At 43.7% G+C, this 20,679-nt stretch overlaps 1 protein-coding gene across 1 annotated transcript in view; it reads right to left on the reverse strand.

Annotated features, from left to right (window-relative positions):
* Positions 1-4,470: 4,470 nt before the first annotated feature.
* The window catches only part of TERB1 (telomere repeat binding bouquet formation protein 1), a 42,092-nt gene continuing 25,883 nt past the window's right edge, over positions 4,471-20,679 (reverse strand). The window contains exons 13-20 of the mRNA XM_065416869.1: positions 18,590-18,651; positions 17,367-17,459; positions 14,454-14,624; positions 13,643-13,732; positions 8,877-8,993; positions 8,297-8,409; positions 5,932-6,147; positions 4,471-4,497 (exon numbers count right to left, since the gene is read on the reverse strand). Of these exons, the coding sequence (XP_065272941.1) occupies positions 4,471-4,497; positions 5,932-6,147; positions 8,297-8,409; positions 8,877-8,993; positions 13,643-13,732; positions 14,454-14,624; positions 17,367-17,459; positions 18,590-18,651 (889 nt within the window). The remainder of the gene's footprint in view (positions 4,498-5,931; positions 6,148-8,296; positions 8,410-8,876; positions 8,994-13,642; positions 13,733-14,453; positions 14,625-17,366; positions 17,460-18,589; positions 18,652-20,679) is intronic.

Below are 20,679 nucleotides of genomic sequence, written 5' to 3' on the forward strand. Positions count from 1 at the left end.
CCCCCCACGGGGCTGAAGCCAGGGACAGAGCCACATGGCTGAAGCCCAGAGCCCCAGCACTCCCCCCCACACAGTCTAAAGCCCTGAGCCCCGGTGCTCCCGAGGGTCAGAAGCTCTGAGGGCCTTCCCCCCTGCCCAGAGTCCTAATCCCCCCCACCCTGCGGCTGCAGCCCCCGAGCCCCCGTGGCTGAAGCCCTGAGCTTCGGGGCTAAAGTCCCGAGGCAGTACAGTATTTGCTTTTTTTTCTTTTTTTTTCCGTCTGCGCTGCTGCCTGATTGAGGACTTCTGATTTCACATGGCGTCCGGTTGACCGATAAGTCCATAACTCTAGTGTTCATATCTTTGAGGTTCTACCAGGGGCGTAGCCACGGGTGGGCCGTGGCCCATCCACTTAGCATCCAGGCCCACCCAAATCTGAGCGTCACTTGGGCACGTGAAATCCAGGACTGAGCTATGTGCACACCCTTCCGAAAGCTATGCTCCGGCAGCTCTGCCTTGCCATTTTCTGAGCCGCCCCATATGCATGCCCAACTCAGCAGGTGAAGCTCTGTGTCTGGGGGCACCAGGGCCAGGAAAAGGGCCTGGTGTTGGGGGAGAAGCTGAGCTAGCACAGTCTGTTTTTGCCCACCCACCTGAAAGTTGGGGCCCTGCATTCTACTGTATTAACAAATTTGTCATTGTTAAGGAATACACCATTTTATAGCTGTGAAGGGGTTGACTCACTGTTAGCACCTCCTTGTGGCCAGGCTTAACATACAGCTCTCTTCCCATTGGGTACTTCCTGCTGATGGTTGCCCCACCTCTGTGGTGGTCTGCATCTTCCTATGACTCGACCCTCCGGCCAGGTCACTTTAAAGTCTCTTCCTTTCCAGGGTAATCCATGAACAAAAAGAAGGGGGAATTAATGCAAATAAACAGAGCTCATAGGAAATGGAGGGGAATTATTCCCTCTCAAGGTGCATCAGAATCTGGCTCTCCTTTCTCTCAGGAAAGGGCCATTGCGGAGCACTCATCTGAGGAGCTCCTACCTTCAGTCAGCCCTTTCCTCAGGAGTTGAGGGTCTGTTCTCTTACTGGTTGTGCCAACAGGTATGCTTCTTTGCTTCTCTTTTAAGCTCCTCCTCTATGCATGTGCATGTATTGCAGGTGTGGTATGAAGCTGCCTGAGCCCAGAGCAGCTCTTTAGTCCCTTGTTGTCCAGAGTGGGGTTTGTATACCCCATCACAATAGCCTGCTGTTCTTGGCCTGCCTGAAGTCTTGTAGTGCATTATATAAGATCACAACAAGCGTGGCTGCTTAAGTCTAACACTAAATTATTTACTCTTATTGATTTGTGACATCTTACATGTGACTCAGAACAATATTACAGAAAAGGACAGATTCTCCTGTTACATGAGTAACTTAATTGACGTCAGTGGAGTTACTGTTCCAGAACCTCTGCTGTGGTAATTGAGCATAGCATAATGGATCATTGTATTTACAAAGTTAAAGAATTTAGACTCAACACACACAATTAGGTTAGTGATAATAGTCATGTTAGTGGGCATATAGAAAGTAGATTAAACTGGGACAGGCATACATGTAGCAAGAGTTTCTTTAGAGTCAATTTAAAATATTGGCCTAAAAGTCCCCCAGGGAAGCGGACTACTCACAGTGCACCAAGCGTATGTAATTCTTTGCAGGATTGTGGGCAGAAATTGAAGTTGCTAAATGGGACATTAGGTAACTGTCACACTCTCTTTGGGGTTCTCAACATTGAGGATGGAATTTGAAAATAAACTGTCATACATTGTAGGTACTGTTTTATATCTAACTACTTGATTTTATGTATGTTATGATAAGTTCTATCAAAATACTACTACAGAGAAGGTAAATTTATTTTCCTATGGAAACACAATGTATTGTTAGATGTATTATCTGCTGTTCAGCTGTGGTATACAATGGCTTTATTCATGTGCAGTTCTAGCTCTATCATCAGATTTTATGGCAGAGTGAATGATATACAAGATACACTTCAACCCACATGTCACATCTTGGTATTAAAAACCTCATCCTTTTTTAAACAGCTAGATAAATGTGGATCCTATTCATTCTTCTTTCTTGTTCAGATGATCAAAGAATTAGTATTAGTTACTGAGGATATGTCTACACTGAATTAGACACCCACAACTGGCCTATACCAGTTGACTAGGGCTCATGCTGAAAGGCCTTTTAATGGAGGTTTAGACATTCAGGCTTGGGCAGGAGCCTGGGTTCAAGTCTCTGTGAGGTGATAGGGTCTGAGCTCAGGCTGCAGCCTGAGCCTGAACATCTACATTGTAATTAAGCAGCCTCTTAGCTCAAGACAGCTGCAGGTGTCTAACTGCAGTGCAGATATACCCAAACTGACTCACCAGCTGATGCACCACCTTGTGGCTTGGTGCAGTGTTATAGGGCTTTTACTTTATGTAGCCCCACTGGCTGGCCATTCAGGTCTGCTGCTATCCCACCTGGTTTTGTGACTCAGCACTCCAGCCAGGTCGTGTTTAGTCTTACCACTTTCAGGGAAAACCAGAGTTCAACTCAACAGTACTGCCATGACTCTACATCAGGTCATCAGCCCAGATCCAAGCTCAGTAGTCCTTCTGATCCTTTTATCAGGGGTCTTCATGCTAGCCTCCGTGGTGAGGCTGTACAGGAACCCAGTCCCTCCCTCCACCCTGGATTCCAAGCTCAGGGAGCCTGTAACAAGGGGTTGTTTGATCAGATCGCTTGCTTCTTCTGTGGACTGCTTCCTATGTCAGCCTGCCTTATCAGGGAGTTTGCATGGTTGTCAGGGATCTGCTCTAGGGCTAGGCCTCTAGTCCCAATTTCCAAGGTGACAAAGGAATGAAAACTAAATTAACAGAAATAAAAACTAGCCCCAGCCCTTCTGTCCTTCGAGGGTCTTTCAACCACTGTATTACTGCTCCACATTTGCAGGAAACCTAAGATAGCTTGGCTCTCTGGTTTGCTTATTTCTGGGAGTTGAGAGTGAGACATCAGTCCAACCTCCCAGGGCTGGGGCCTTCTAATCAGGGCTTCTCCTGGCATTCCCAACACTATTACTACCGTGTCTAAAGGGCATACAAGAACACTAGCTTAAAGTACCCACTGCTCTTCAGAGTAAAGGAAGAATGGCTACTAACACAAAAAAATGGAAATTAAATGAACATCCAAAACAGAATTAATTTGATAGTAAGCTCCTAAAGACAGGGCCCATAACTGAGCTTTATAAAGGACTGCATATAAGTAATGTTCTAAAAATAAAAATGGCTACATCCTGCTTTCCTATTCATTCTGGTATAGGTGTACATGATAATTGGGCTCCTTCAACTTTAGCAGCTTTCAATATTAGTTCTATATACACACACAGCAGGGTAGTTTGTGACACAGGCACCAACTTTCCTTGGCACTGGTGGGTGCTCGCGCCCCCCGCCTCCGGCCCCACCCCCACCCCATTTCCACCTCCTCCCTGCCCCTATTAGATCCCTCCCCAAATCCCCACCCCGGCCCCGCCTCTTCTCCGTGTGCGCCGCATTCCTCCTCCTCCCCTTCCCTCCCACCGCTTGCCGCGTGAAACAACTGTTTTGCAGCGCAAGTGCTGGGAGGGACGGGGGAGAAGCAGGACTCGGCGACGTGCTCAGGGAAGGAGGCGGAAGTGAGCTGGGGTGGGGGGGCAGGGTGGGGAGCTGCCGGTGGGTGCAGAGCACCCACTAATTTTTCCCCGTGGGTGCTCCAGCCCCAGAGCACCCACGGAGTCGGTGCCTATGGTTTGTGATAAAAATCACACTTAAAGCATTTTAAATAAACTTGAGCATTTCAGAGTACTAAGCCCAAGTGCAATAACATCTATAAGTGTGGTATAAAATAGAGAAAAAGGTAGAAATGGCTATATCTTAAAGATAATGAAGTGCTCTTGTTCCATCTCAGGGACAGTGGAATAGAAAAAAGAGCAAGAAAATAAAAACGGAGCCAACAAAAATATTTTAAAATGTATCAGTATGTGGTATAAAATATCAATTTAGCAATGTTAAACTTTTGTACAAAAATGAAAGAGGATAAAATGATTTGTAATATAGTTTTAGCAAGTGAGATATTTAAAGCAAGTACAAATATTCCAGTTAAGCACTGGAAGGTCAAGTTAAATATTGCATGCAAATAGTTTTGTTCTGGGTTTTTTTTGGGATGTGCCTCTGTAGTAAAGTTAAAGCATTTTTATTTTACTGGTATACATTTTATTTAATGAATGTACATTAGCATTCTGAAAATACCTATCAAAATACATTTCACTTAAGTCTACATCAGAGCCTAGCCCTATACAAATCACAATAAAAAATCTGAAGTGAAATATGTAGAGTGCATATTAACAGTACCTAACTCATTTATACTATAATTCTGTCCTTTAAACTTCCAAATTCTTTAGCAGAATATAAAATACTTTAGAAAGATGTTACAGATCTTCTTTATTTTCATTCCTCTGTAAAATTAGAAAAAAAATAGTAAATGTCAAGACAAACTGGTATTTTCACACACTAAATTGTGATACAAGATCTAGTACACATTATAGAACAGGGTTAAGAGGAAGAATACCTGATAGTTGTTCAAAACACGCTACAAATATTAGTTAATCAATTATAATCCTTCATACCCTGCGTAAGGGGTAAATAAAAATCATCTTCATTTTACAGATAGAGAAAACTGATATACACATAGAGAAACTTGCCCCAGGCCAAACAAGTCATTGTCAGAGAGAAATTAGAACTCAGGAATTCCTGGCTTCCAGTCCCTAGTCAATATGTTGGACTATCCTAGGGATCTTGTGTGAGATTATCACTTATTCTGGCCCTTGTATTCTGAGTAATGGGGCTGGAATGATGCTAAGGAGCTCTAAAAGTCCTAGATGTAGTTCTCTCCCAGCATAGGACTTGAAGAAGACAGTCACAGCGAGCAACTAGGGCTGTCTTACGGCATGGCTTCACTTGCAGATGTAGAGCACTTTGAATTAAACCAACCTTCGTAGAGCGCAGTAGGGAAAGTGCTGCAATCTATCCACACTGACAGCTGCAAGCGCACTGGCGTGGCCACAAAGAGCAGTGCATTGTGGTAGCTATCCCAGCATGCAAGTGGCTGCAACATGCTTTTCAAATGAGGGGGGTGTGGTGGAGTGTGATAGGGAGTGTGTTGTGTGTATGTGGGGGGAGAGAGAGTGGGTTTTGGGGGGGCTGAGAGCATGTCAGCAGGCTGTCTTGTAAGACAGCAGCAGACCCCCCTCTCCCCCTCGCCTCTCTCTCTCTCACACACAGCATTCCACAGTAATGGTTGCTTTGTCTCGGAGCAGATAACCATGCCGGCTGTCAGAAATGGAGCTTTCAAAGGGCATATCAGCATGCCTGCAGTGATTCCAAAACAATGACAAGAGTGGCCACTTGACTTAAGGGGATTATGGGACTTTCTGGAGGCTGATCAGAGCGCAGTAATGCAACACGTCGTTCACACTAACGCCCGGGCGTTTCAGCCAATGAGCACCAAGTGTTAATCTTCTCGCCGAGGTGGAGTACCAGGAGCACTCTAGCCCTGGAGTCAGAGTGCTCTACGTGCCTTGCCAGTGTGGACGGGTAGTGAGCTAGGGCGACCAGGGCTGCTTTAATGCGCTCTAACTTGCAAGTGTAGCCAAGCCCTCAGTTACAAATGGGAGCAGCCAGAACTGGGGGGGCACAAAAGGTGGCTTACAGTCACTTTAGCCCTTTTGCCCCCTGGGCTGCAACTTCTGTGACGTGCCTCAAAGGCACAGCACAAAATCTCACACTTTTCTCATTTCACAGCAAAACTGAAAATGCAATTAGAGGTTACAATTTAAATCAGTTTTTAACTTTAGCATAAAGAGACTATCAGAAAATTAAATTTTCCTTACATGTATCTGTAACTTGCAGTATTTTTTAGCAAGATCAACGTTTGTCCGTCCTTTCTGAAATGGGTAGGACCACAAAATTGAATTCCAGTGATGGCCCATTTTCCTTACGCCACTCAAAAGATAGTTTACTTCTTCTGTTGTAAAATCTTTCCGGATTCTTCGTTTACTCTTTTTTAAAGCTCTTGCATGTGTGTCCAATGAAAGACTTTCAGTGCTCTGTAAGTATTTATTTTGACTTATTTAAAAATTATGTAAAAGTACATAGCATTGAAGTGGAAAAAGTCATTAAGAATACCATTTAACATAATTATTAAATGTTAGTTCTTATATTATAGAGGCCTACAGAATAACAGAAGGAGAGGTTACTTATCCTGTACAGTAACTGTGCCCCATGCACTTTTGAGCAGAGATTTGGTAGCTGCACCTAGTCTGCACATACCCCCTAACTATTCTTGTGCCCCGTACCAAGGATCAGGGCCGGCTCCAGGCACCAGCGAAGGAAGGGGCGGCACGTCCGGGTCTTCGGTAGCAATTCGGCGGCGGGTCCCTCAGTCCCTCTCTTCCTCTTTGGCGGCAGCTCAAAGAGGAAGAGAGGGAGCGAAGGACCCATCGCCGAACTGCCGCCGAAGAAGGAAGCAGCGCAATTGAGCTGCCGCCGAAGTGCTGCCGATCGGCTTTATCTTTTTTTTTTTTTTTTCCACTTCGCCGCTTGGGGTGGCAAAAAAGCTGGAGCCAGCCCTGCCAAGGATATATAGGGCAGTGTTGGGTGAACCACCCTCAGTTCCTTCTCTACCACAAAGTCCCTTCAAGACAAGACGCTGATGCAGGGGTCGGCAACGTTTGGCACGCGGCTCGCCAGGGTAAGCACCCTGGCGGGCCAGGCCAGTTTATTTACCTGCTGACAAGGCAGGTTCGGCCGATCGCGGCCCCGGGCCAATGGGGGCGGTGAGAAGCCGCGGCCAGCACATCGCTGGCCTGCGCCGCTTCCCGCCGCCCCCATTGGCCCAGGACGGCGAACCGCGGCCAGTGGGGGCCGCAATCGGCTGAACCTGCCGCGTCAGCAGGTAAATAAACTGGCCCGGCCCGCCAGGGTGCTTACCCTGGCGAGCCGCGTGCCAAACGTTGCCGACCCCTGCTCTGATGCAAAGGAAAAGGAGGACGGATAGTGGAGCATCCACAGGGATATTACTCAAAGAATTCCACTTACTGTATACGGTAAGCAATCTCTCCTTCAAGTTATGTCCCTATGGGTGACTTCAGCTGATTCCTAAGCAGTACTCCCTGAAGGAGGTGGAAGCTTCAGAACCTGGTCTAAGACGGTCTGCAGAACTGCAGTACAAAGATAGCATCTGTCCTGGAGGCATGCAGTAAGGCACAGTGTTTTGAGAAGGTGTGAATCAAAGCCTCAGTGGCAGCTTTGCATATTTTTGTAATGGGCACATTCTTCAACATGGAAATGGAAGTAGACTGAGATCTGGTCGTATGGGCTATAACCCTAGGAACGGTGATTAGCAGCCTCATAAGAGAGGATACAACTGGAAAGTCTTTGGGTGGAAACAGATATCCCTTTAACTCTGGCAGCAAAAGAGACAAACAGTCTGGGTGGGGTCCTAAGGGTTTGGTCCTGTCCAGATAAAAGGCCAACACACTCCTAATGGCTAAGGTGTGGAGGGCAGCTTCCTTCACAGATTGCACAGAAATTGCTAAATTAGCCCAATATCGTGATTTTTCCAATAAAGGGAAGATGGAAGTGAGAATCTGAAGCTGGTCTCATGTTTGGTGAGGCTCATAGCCCTCCTGAACTGCTGCCTTGACAGCAGAATAGTCAATGCGTGTGCAGTGTCTCTCAGAGACCTTACCTCCTTAGGCTCTGAGATATACTGCCTATTAATGAAACCAGAGGCGGTGGCGGAAACTATGGCAGGGAGACGATTTCTGAAGAGCCCTGTCCCATCCTCCCTCCTCTGACCACATTTACCTGCCTAGCGTGCCCCCTCACTGGGGGAGCACCCAAGTCCCAGCTGCCCCATCTTGACTCAACCATCTGTCAGCCCCAGCCCCCCACTCTGTGGCCACAGGGACCAGGTACTGGGCAGAAGGGGAGACCCAAGGGTGGTTAAAGGAGAGTGAAGGGCTGAAAAAAAATTAGTACTAAATACATAGGTGGGTGTAACTGCACTGACAATCAATGGAGATGCACCTGTTTACACTAGGGTTCAACTTGGTCATTCATCCTGGTGCTGGGTTCCTGTTACAAGTGACTACACTAACAACAACAAAGACATTTTTAAAAAACACACAGGTATTGACTTTATTTGGATTTTTATGCAAATATGTGAGGGTATTATCTGGCCTCATAACTCACCTCATCTTCATCAAATGAATATTTATTTTTCTCATTCAAGCCTTGATATTCTGTGTTGTGTGTCTCTTTGACTGTTTGTTTCCTCAAGCGTGTGTCTTGGTTTGTTTGGAGAGCTGTGGAGTTATGAACAAGGCCATCTGTTTGTTAATTTAAACTAATTGAAATCTAAGATAGAACTGAACGTGGTAATGTAAAGCAGCAGTTCTTCTAACAAAAGTTAAAGTGTGAATGTTACTTATTTTATAAATTCTAATACTCAAATAATATAAAAGTATCTTTTCTCCAGCATTAAAGTTACATCAACGTCACTGATGCATTAAATATACAAGGGGTTATATCTTAGGTGCAGTAGAAGTAACTAACCAACAGATGACAGAAGACCATGCTCACAAGTCAACATCTGTATTTATTAAAGTTGGAAGATAATAGTATATATCATTTTAAATTCTCATACCTTGATCTCCAGTGATGAGCATAGATTTGTGAAGCACAGCCAGTTGCAATGCCCTCAACCAGAAACAGAGTAAAATTGATTTTACAACTTCCTGAATTCTGTGATTAATTTTATGGCAATACTCACTTTTTGTATATGTAGGCATTAAGTTATATTTTTCTCTGAAATTAATATTTTTGTTGAAGTTGTCTTCTATATTTGAAATACTACTTTGGGTTTTCTTCATAGGAGTCAAACGAATACCTTTTAAAACACAACAAACAAGGTAATGATTTAGGAACCAAAATTCAAGGGAAGACCCTCTTCCCAGCTATATTATTAATTTAGCTGCGCTGGACTAGAAGAATGTGCCAGGCAGGAAACCTTTGCCTTCCAGATGCCATGTCATATCAATCTAAAGGGGTTGATGACTTGAAAATAGTCAGTAATTTGGAAAAGGTTATGCTGGCAAAATCTCTCTGGGAAAAAATAACCAATTTTGGAATCTGGAGAATAAATGAACCAATTAACTAGTAACTTGGTATCAGCAATTTGTTAATTTGGACACTAATATAAACCCAAGATTTTCAAAAGTAAGAGCCTAAAGTTAGGTTCTTAAGTAAGTGGCCTGATTTTCAAAAGCACTGAGCACTAATTGACTTCAGTGGGTACTGCTGCATGCTCAGTAAATTTGAAAATCAGGACGCTTATTTAGGAGCCTAAATATGGATTTTGGAACATAACTTTGGGCTATTTTTAAACTATGGTCATTAATAATACAAAACAGTGTCAGTCACTAGCACTGTATGGATATGGTTGGTGCTGTGCCTAAGATACCACAATCACTTCATTTTAAGTGAGAATCCCTTGTGAATTATCTTAAAAGTAGAAATAAGAGTTCTCATATTTTATGGGGTTAAACTGACACACTGATCCACACCCATTAGACTGAAATTTATTATAGAGAGATTATGAACTAAGTTTAGAGGCTGAGATATGGGCTGGGAGTTTCAATCCAATTCTTAGTGCAGATTAGGGCTGTCGATTAATCGCAGTTAACTCATGTGATCAACAAAAAAAATTAATCGTGATTAATCATAGTTTTAATCATACTGTTAACAATAAGAATACCCATTAATAAATTTCAAATATTTTGGATGTTTTTCTACATTTTCATATATATAGATTTCAATTACAACACAGAACACAGAGTGTATATTATTTTTTATTACAAATATTTGCATTGTAAACATGATAAAGAAAAGAAATAGTATTTTTCAATCCACCTCATACAAGTACGGTAGTGCAATCTCTGTGGCATGAAAATGCAACTTACAAATGTAGGGGTTTTTGTTACATAGCTGCACTCAAAAACAAAACAATGTAAAACTTCAGAGCCTACAACTCCACTCAGTCCTACTTCTTGTTCAGCCAATCGCAAAGACAAACAAGTTTGTTTACATTTACAGGAGATAATGCTGCCCTCTTCTTATTTACAATGTCACCAGAAAGTGAGAACAGGCATTTGCATGGCATTTTTGTAGCCGGCATTGCAAGGTATTTATGTGCCAGATATGCTAAACATTAGTATACTCCTTCGTGCTTCGGCCACCTTTTCAGAGGACATGCTTCCATGCTGATGATGCTCATTAAAAAAAAATGTGTTAATTAAATTTGTGACTGAACTCCTTCGGGGAGAATTGTATGTCTCCTGCTCTGTTTTACCTGCATTGTGCCATATGTTTCATGTTATAGCAGTCTCGGATTATGACCCAGCACATGTTGCTCATTTTAAGAACACTTTCACTGCAGATCTGACAAAACGCAAAGAAGGTACTAATGTGAAATTTCTAAAGATAGCTACAGCACTCGACCCAAGGTTTATCCAAAATCTGAGAGGGACGAGGTGTGGAGCATGCTTTCAGAAGTCTTAGAAGAGCAACACTCCAATGCAAAAACTACAGAACCCGAACTACCAAAAAAGAAAATCAACTTTCTGCTGGTGGCATCTGACTCAGATAATGAAAATGAACACGTGTCGGTCCACACTGCTTTGGATTGTTATCGAGCAGAACGTGTCATCAGCATGGACGCATGTCCCCTGGAATGGTGGTTGAAGCATGAAGGGACATATGAATCTTTAGCGCATCTGGCACGTAAACATCTTGCTATGCCGACTACAATAGTGCCATGAGAATGCCTGTTCTCACTTTCAGGTGACATTGTAAACAAGAAACTGGCAGCATTATCTCCTGCAAATGTAAACAAACTTGTTTGTCTGACCGATTGGCTGAACAAGAAGTAGGACAGAGTAGACTTGCAGACTCTAAAATTTTACATTGTTTTATTTTTGAATGCAGGTTTTTTTTGTACATAATTCTACATTTGTAAGTTCAACTTTCATGATAAAGAGATTGCACGTCTGTACTTTTATTAGGTGAAAAATACTATTTCTTTTGTTTTTTTACAGTGCAAATATTTCTAATAAAAATAAATATAAAGTGAGCACTGTACACTTTGTATTCTGTGTTGTAATTGAAATCAATTTATTTGAAAAGTAGAAAACATCAAAAATATTTAAATAAATGGTATTCTATTATTAACAGTGCGATTAATCACGCGATTCATTTTTTTAATCACTTGACAGCCCTAGTGCAGATGTATACATCACACCAAGATTCCTCTTATCACAAATGGCACCAGTAACCAATAAAGGGAAAGAGACTAAAGAATGAATGAGCCATGAATATTGAACTCCCTTCTCATTCTGAAAGTTGTTGGTACGTAAGGTTTATGCAAATTATTGGGAGGCAGTTACAGGGGCAACTGCTGCTGTCCTGCACTGTGCTTGTTCTGTGAATGGGTAGAAGACTTCAGCCTCCTAGGTTATCAAGCTGAAGCTTTTCATTTCTTGAGGTCACTAAATTCCCTTTTTTTGCATTTAATATTTACGATACAATGCTCCAGGAAAAGTGCTTTAAAATACTGTAAAAATTCTGACTTTGTACTTACTAGAAAATTCCTTACTTAATTCACAATTGTGAATATGTATAGACAAAGTCTGCAAGAATACTCTGATCTTGTTGTAACCTGTCAATGTGCATTTCAACAAAACTGGCATGATTCTCCTCTCACATCAGTGGAAATCAGGAGCAAATCCATTGAAGTCAATAGCTTGGTCTACATTACAGTTAGGGCGATGTACGCTGCCTTATGTTGACATAGTTGTGCATGTGTCTACACTTAAATTTGTCTCCCCCTAATGAAAATGCTCTGTTACAGTGATGCAGTAACACTACCTCCCCAAGTGGCGTTGAGCCCGGGCAAATGTACTGACATTGATGCAGTGTGAGTGTAGACACTGTTATTTATGTTGACCCTAAGAATCCTCTCCCTTTGCTTCACAGATATTATGCAGGACACAGCTGTCAGGTATAACTACTGGGATGTTTTTTTCATTGAGATCCAATCTTGTGAGTAAACAATGCCAGTGTCCCTTCAACCTACTAAAGCACATTCAGCTTCACCTACAGGTAGATGAATCCTTCGTTGGTGCTGTCAAGGTGGCTGGTGTACAGCTTCATGCGTCAGGGACCAAGGGGTATGCTGGGTCCCCTAGGATCACTACAGGCATTTCAACATTGCCAATAGTAATCTCCCAGTCAGGAAAGAAAGGCCTTGCTTATAGCTTTCTGTGCTCAACCTGACCCTGATGTTTTGGGGCCTGTTAGGAATTGTGTGGTGCTTGATGTATATCTATGAATATAACAGTCAATGCACCTGTTGATTTTGTGGTGTTTGCTGTAAATGTCTGTTTATTACTATCACTGATCCTATGAGTTGTGTCACACTGTACAGTAACAAGTGGGTGCTTTCAGAACTACTAGGCACTCTGCAGCATATTTTCTGTGTTCTTAAAATGCACGCATCATGCACCTTCCCTGACCAGCCAACACAGATGTCGGTGAAGCATCCCTGGTGATCTGCCAACAATTGCATAACTATAGAAAAGTAAAAAGCAACAGAGGGTCCTGTGGCACCTTTAAGACTAACAGAAGTATTGGGAGCATAAGCTTTCGTGGGTAAGAACCTCACTTCTTCAGATGCATCTGAAGAAGTGAGGTTCTTACCCACGAAAGCTTATGCTCCCAATACTTCTGTTAGTCTTAAAGGTGCCACAGGACCCTCTGTTGCTTTTTACAGATTCAGACTAACACGGCTACCCCTCTGATACTATAGAAAAGTAGCCCTTTCTGTCTATGTACTCTGTAGCAAAGTGGTCTGGTGCCAAAATAGGGAGATGCATGCCCTCTATTGCTCTACTTCCACCACAGTTCGGGAACCCCATTGCTTCAAATCCATCCACAATCTCCTGCTAATAAAAGCAAAAATGCCTATTTCTCTATTTTCTGCTGCACCGAAATGAGATACCATCTTATTATTTATTATTGGAGTGACATAGTTATGCTTAATATTTATAGAGTACCCAGAGGAGGACATAATTCCCCATACAAAAGATCTCACAATTAAGTCTTGCACGGGTATGTCTACATAGCACCTGGGAGCAAGCCTCCAAGCCAGGATCCACAGACTTGTGTTAGTGGCACTCATACTAACATGCTAAAAATAACTGGGTAGACGTTGCTTTTACAATGTGGCTCAGGCTCTTAAAGGTGGGAGGGCTTCAGAGCCAGAGCTCCAGCCCAAGCCAGAACATAAAAACAACATTTACGTGGCTGTTTTTAGCATATTAACACAAGCCCTGATACAAGAAGTCTGGATCTGGGCTGGGAGGCTTGTGTAGAAATACCCCTTGCGTACACGTGCAATAGAATTACTCATACAATAAAAAGCAACAGAGGGTCCTGTAAGAAGTTTTTGCATGAGCCTCAGTTGCAGGACTGGGCCCTTACTTTGGAAATTTTCCTCAAGATTTTTTCTGCTCTTGAAGGTTGATGACTCTGTATTCAGTCTTCCTTTCTTAGCTGGGGTCAACAGTATTTCTGGAAAGCACAGGACAATCGTTTTATCATCATCATAAATGCTATCAGCTAAAATCTTTCATTCTAAAAATCCAGTCTCTTCTTTTTTCAGTAGAAAGCTACATGTATTTGAGGATGCAATTTCCCTCACCCACCATCTCAATCAAGAGTTCTAAGCCTCTCACATCCTTGAGGAAGTGATATTGGTATGATAAAGGGCTTGTTGTGCTGTCATGCACTCATTCACTCTTTCCTAATGGTAGAAGGCAGGGACTTACTAATTCTGGCTAAGAGGACAGACAGCCTCATCCAAGTTCATAATGAGGATATACCAGGGCCGCCCAGAGGGGGGGGCAAGTGGGGCAATTTGCCCCAGGCCCCGGGCCCTGCAGGGACCCCCACGAGAATATAGTATTCTATAGTATTGCAACTTTTTTTTATGGAAGGGGCCCTGAAATTGCTTTGCCCCAGGCCCCCTGAATCCTCTGGGCGGCCCTGGGATATACAGCCAATTACCAAGGAACACACAAGAGAGATGTTAACTGTAGTTTCTACTCCCAGGGACCAGGGGTCTAATTATGATCTCAAGTATACACCAGTATAAATTATGACTAACTCCAATTAAGTTAATGGAGTTACACCAATGTCAGATTACTAGATCAGAATCAGTCAAAACAAATTACTAATTACAAATACCTTTTAAACTATACCCTTATCTATTATAAAAAATCCTCATAATTACTCTTAAAAGCCTCAGAACTACTGTTATTACAGATAACCGATTTTCTTAGTCCCCTTTTATATCTCTCTTCAGCTTCCAGAATGACTTTGTGACGATCACACTGATGTGGACAAGTATGCAAGATCTTGCTAAAATTTCTGCTATTGAAAGGCAGTCCTACTGTTATACATCCTGGAAAAACAAAAACAAAAAACCTACATTGTAGAAATACCATATATAAGATGTAGAGGTAGGAAATCTATTTGTTAAAAATGTCTTCAAAGTGGTTTGTAGAGCTTATGCCACAGTCTTTCCAAATAGTGACACTTATTTTAATTTCCTTCTTTCATGTTCTGCAACGTTCAACCTTGATGCAGCCAGCAAACCCTTGTTCTAAAGCCCCAGCATGCATTCTATGAGCCACTACTAAACCCAGCAGATTTGTTGTTTTGCCCAAAAAGGGTTCAAATTGTTCTTAGATTTCCATGTACACGTCAAGGAAGACTGGCCCTAAAATGTATATTTTTGAAAATGCCTGTTTAACACTTTGTAGTAGCTCTCCACAAACATACATTTGTTTTTATTAAGTCCATGGAAAATAAATTATATCCACAAAGGGCCAGATGATGTATAGACCCTGTGTAGAAGTACAAGGAAGGTACAGGATAGAACACAAGGAGCCTCTGTTCCCTTTGCACACTCACATTGGGGCATGAGTAGAGGGCGAAGCTTCCCTCTTCTGGCCAAGGCCCCACCCCTTCCAGCCAAGCCTCTGTCCCTGCTTGCTGCTCTCAGTCCCCCGTGGCACTGGCTGGAGAGTGATGGGGCTGAGAGCTCTGCCCTTCCCCCCATGGCCCTAGCCAGGGAAGGGGGGGCTGAGAGCTCGGTTGGGGCCATAGGGGGAGTCAGCTGAGAGCTCTCAGCCTCAGCTAGGACAGTGGCAGAGCTCTGGGCCCTGGCTGGAGCTCTGAACCCAGAGCCTCTCCCCCATTCTACCCCTTCCCCTATGGCCACGTCCCTGTTCTGCCCCCACTCCACCTCTTCCCCCAATGCTCCACCCCTGCTCGCTCCTCCCCCCGCCCTCTGTGTCCCTGAAACCAGAAAAGCTGTGTCCCCACCACTGGGGCTGTGGCAGGATGAGATTTTTCCAGGGGCTCAAATCCTTCACTGCCCCCACCCCCCCGGTGGTGTGAGGTTTGGGGAGGCTTAGGCTCCCCCAGCCTCCATTATGCACTGCCCATGCACAGGGGCCAAGTACATAGGGTGACCAGACGTCCCGGTCGGGACTGTCCCGATATTTGCTTGTTTGTCCCGCGTCACTGACAAACAATTTTGACACTGGACAAACAATTTTGCCCTCCGCTCCGGCGCAAAGGCGGAGCCCGGAGGGGCTCTCGCCCCCCCCCGCCCCGACTCCGCCCCCTCCTTCCCCCATTGGATCCCTCCCCAAATCCCTGCCCCCTCACTGCCCCATAGGATCCCGAGCCGGGCCTGGGGAGGAGACGCCCCTGTGCAGCAGCCTGGGCACACGGGCCATGGCCGGGAGCGCTGCAGTGCAGCGCGGAGGTTGCTCCAGCCCTGCAGCCCATGGGGCAGCACGGTGGGTCTGGGGGCAGCGCAGAGCGGGCAGGGCCTGGGTGGGCGGCGCGGCCTGGGGGCGTGGGCCACCCACCGGAGACATGCGGCGGAGAGGGGCTGTGGGGGCAAGACTTGTCCCAGGCGGGGCGGCCGGCGGATAGGGGCGAGGAGCCGGTCGGGGTCCCCCGAACTGATAAACTTCCCCGCCGCTGCTGGGGAGCTCCGCTGGGAAGAAGCCGCTGGAGCGCAGCCGAGCGGCATAGGTGCGAGGCTCCCCACTGGCGGCGGGACGCATGTGCCCGGGATGGGCCAGGGGGCGGGAGGCTCCGCGGGGAAGGCAGCGCGCACGGCCGGGGCACTGTGCGTGATCCGGTGGCGCGGCTGGGGCCTGCTAATGCCCCCGGCCCCTGCGAAACTGAGAAACTTTTTTTGCTCTGCTGCCGTTTTTTTTTTCCCCCTCCGCTCCCCCCCGCCCCCTCCCCCCCGCCCCCCGATATTTCATCCCTGTGATCTGGTCACCCTACAAGTACAAGAAGTCCTTGTGCCCAGGGCCAGAGACACTGTTAATACTAAGCTGTATATAGTGGCCAGAGAGGGATGACAGCATGCTTCTAACACCTGTGTGACAAGTGAAAGGCACTGCATACTACAACCACTTTAATAGTGGCATAGCCACTGTACCCTCTGGAGCATTGCAGTTTTGCAGTGTTCCCATAAAATGGCTGTGACTTAATGCTACAATTTAGCCACAAACATATGCGTACAGGATTAGACAACAAGTTGGATACTAACATAAGTTTAAAAAAATAGTGTAAGTCTGTGACAGGATGTTGGTCCTTTGGCAAATTCACACATCCCAGTTTGTTGGCTTGCCCCTTTAAGACTGAGGGGACTGAGTTCAGAAAGCACATGACAGGTTATGCGACTGCAGGTTGCAAGCAGCAACTGCTGAGACAGCCTATGCTTAGTAGTGAGAGATCCAGGGTTAGCAGTGGAGCAGGGTGTGGATGTAGTAGTCAGGAGACCTATTTAGCAGGGAAAGAATATATTCTCTCCCCTTTCTGCTTACAGAAAGCAGGAAAATATCCAAATCTTCTGTTTGGGAAAAGGATGTGGACCTAAACTTGAGCGTGTGGGCTTTATTTAGATTACTCTGGCTGGTCAATCTGCCCAGTGGCAGATGGGGACAATTACACTTTATTACTGGGGAGAAAAATAGGCTACAGGCAATAGATTTATTAGTATTGTAGATGCGTCAAATCAGAAGTAATATCAAGTAATTTAATGTATTTCTGATAGGACATAAAAAGATTTTTATGGAATCATAATAAAAAGTCTAAGATAAATATCATTTACCTGAGCACCTTAAATCTGTCATTTTAGGAGATGCAGAAGTAATTGGAATACTTATTTCCTTGTTTGTTGAGTCTGAACAAAATGTAACTGTTTCTAAATTTGAAAAAAGTGTATTTCACTAGGATGGAAAAAGCAAACTGTCTTTCTGGTGGTAACTTCTCCACAGTATACATAAGTCCAATTTTATTTTACATTTCTAGAAGACATATAGATGTTTAATTTACACAACAGCAAAGAATAAAAAAATACTATAGGTCAAATGGGAATTTCAGTTACTCTATTGTAAATCCAGATTAACTCCAGGGAATTCAGTACTTATCTTGGTTTCATTGTATGCAATGGGCCTGATTTTTTCATTTGATCATACCAGTTTTACCTGGTGCAACTGTGTAAAATAGATATGATGAAGTTGGATATCAGGTTCATTGTATTTATTTCAAATCTAGAGTCTGATCCTCCAAAACCTTACACATGTAGTAGTCCTTACTCTTGATTTACAGTGATGTAACAGAGCACAATTTGGCCCTTTCTAAGGTACCAATCACGCAAACACTTATTCAGATGAGAAATTCTTACTCCTCTAAATTGTCAATAGGTTATTCAAGAATAAAGATTAGATGGATCAGAACTGAAGTATGAAAAATACACTGGCTATAATGAAGCGGAGATCAACACTAATCCCTTACGCCCCATCCTACAAACATTTACACATGTGCTTAATTTAATGCACGAATAGTCCCACTGAAATCAAAATGGAACAATACACATGCTTAAATGCCAGCTCACAAGATTGTTTCCTTTGTCTACCCAATATTTAGAGCAGAGGACAAAACAAATTCTTGTACTATTGATGGCTTTCATTGCTCAATCCAAAATTGTTTTCAGACATAGCAGAAAACATTTATCTAAACTTATCTTGTGTAATGTTAGAAATATTTTACAAAAAAATACTAAAGTAAAACATTTTAGAAGATAAAATCTAAACAAAAGAAATAGATTCTCATTTTAATAGTTATTTAATATAAAATTCCAAATCTACGCAAATATTAACAAATTTATAACACTGTACATAATGGAATGGGAGTGTACATACAGTATGATACACACTGTATGATAAAATATAGCTTTAAAGGTAAGCGATATGGACCATATTTTATTTCCAATAACAATCCATAACATACAACATTATCTGGAAAAAAAGAATATACTTCAGTTATTTGTACCTGCTACTTGTGCCTGTTTCAGATTTTGAACAGTCATTGATGGCTGTTTAAACAAGTGTTCACTGGAAAGATCAAAAACACATTAAGAAAGTTAAAACCAAATCTCACAATAACATTTAAAATAATAGAAATATACGGCTTGAAGGGACCTTGAGAGGTCATCTAGTCCAGCCCCCATGCACTGAGGCAGGACCAAGTATAGCTAAACTATCCCTGACGTGTCTGTCTAACCCAGGGGTCGGCAACCTTTCAGAAGTGGTGTGCCGAGTCTTCTTTTATTCACTCTAATTTAAGGTTTCTCACCCTTTCCCCAAGCATCATAGGAGTTGTAGTCTATAAGGCTAGATTGCATCACACAGGATCTTCCCAACTGGAACACTCCCAATAAAGTTCAGAGGCCCCTCTATTAAAGGGTGCCTACATTCTCCCCCAACCGGAAAAATCCTTAATGTCCCCATTAAGGAACCAGAACAAAGAAGAAAACCAGATTAATTTACAATATAATACATACATTCTTAATTTCTACTGCTAGCTGGGGAAACATTCAATGGAGGGTAAAGTATAGGCCCAGTAGAAGAGGCACAATTTAGGCATCTAGCCTGAGGTGAGCACCACCACGAAAAAACACTTGATCTCATCCTCAGAGGATATATATTCTGGTTTGGACTCCACAGGTGTTTTAAAATCTTTCAGCACAACCACCCCATGATGTACTGTGGGGATGGACACCTCATTGCTCTCTCCAACCACATCATATGTTAACCACTGAGGGGACCTGACTTCTCGCTGGGACCTCCTTAAGGGCTGTGCCATCCCTTCTTCCTCCCCTATAGGAGGTGTTAATAAAGCTCCGTCAGCTTTGGCTTCATTGTAGAAGGAGCAACATCTGTAGCAACCTGGTTCCCTACACTTGAAGACACAGGGGGATTGTTGCATATATCTACACCCTCCCTATGAACTTCTCCCATAGGAAAGAATAGAAAGAGCTTCAGGGTTTAAAGGGGGTGTGCTAGTTGCGCTTTCAGGTTGATCTGGCTCAAGTGACAGTACAACAGACCCAGGAGACATATCTGAGGGTTCATGATACATAGATATATATTCAGGGTAAACCTCCTCAGAATCAGTCTCTGATTGGGGGACCAATTATGTCCATCATGGTAGCAGGGCCAGGCACAGGATTAGTACCACCTATGGAGTTGTGGGAGGAACTTTCAGACGTCAGTTGTCCTTTGGCTAGATGATCTGGGTAGAGGGGTAGGCTCGATATCTGATGGGTCATCCATTCTGACATGTTGCCCCAGACGTGTTGGTTTCGATGTAAAGTCTTTAATGGGCCGCCATTCTTTTCAGGCTTTAGGTGATATACAGGTAGCCTGAGCATTTGATTCTCCACAATTTAGGGCTGCTAATCCCAATGGTTTGCAAGTTTATGTTTTCCAGGGAGCCCAAGATTTTTTATCAGAACATGATCACCGGGTTGCAGATCACAGTATCGCACCTTCTGGTCATAACAGTCTTTATTGCCCCGGTTCACCTTATCAGATGCTACCTAAGCAAGTTGATAAGCAGCACACAAGTCCTTTTTTAAATTAGCCACATACTGGAGGTAAGACTGGTGGGAAGACCCATCCACTGAGACCCCAAAACAGAGGTCTATTGGTAATTGTGCTTCACATCCAAACATTAGGAAATACGGAGAATACCCAGTGGCCTCATTTTGGGTACAGTTGTAAGCATGCTCAAGATGGCTAACATGCTGGCTCCATCTAGATTTCTGTTTGGTATTCAAGGTTCCCAGCATATTAAGCAGGGTCCAATTAAATCATTCAGGCTGTGGGTCTCCCTGTGGATGATAAGGTGTTGTTCTAGATTTAGTCCTAGCATAGTCAGAAGTTCCTGAATTAATTGACTCTCAAAATCCCATTCTTGATTTGAGTGCATCTGCTTGGGCAACCCATAATGCACAAAGTACTTCTCCCAAGAGTTTTAGCAACAGTAGAAACTTTTTGATCTTTAGTGGGAAAGGCCTGTGCATACCTTGTGAAATGATCAGTTACGACTAGCACATTACAAGTATTTCTGCTATCGGG

The sequence above is a fragment of the Emys orbicularis genome, chromosome 14, assembly GCF_028017835.1.
Source record: "Emys orbicularis isolate rEmyOrb1 chromosome 14, rEmyOrb1.hap1, whole genome shotgun sequence".
Taxonomy (NCBI): Eukaryota; Metazoa; Chordata; order Testudines; family Emydidae; genus Emys; species Emys orbicularis.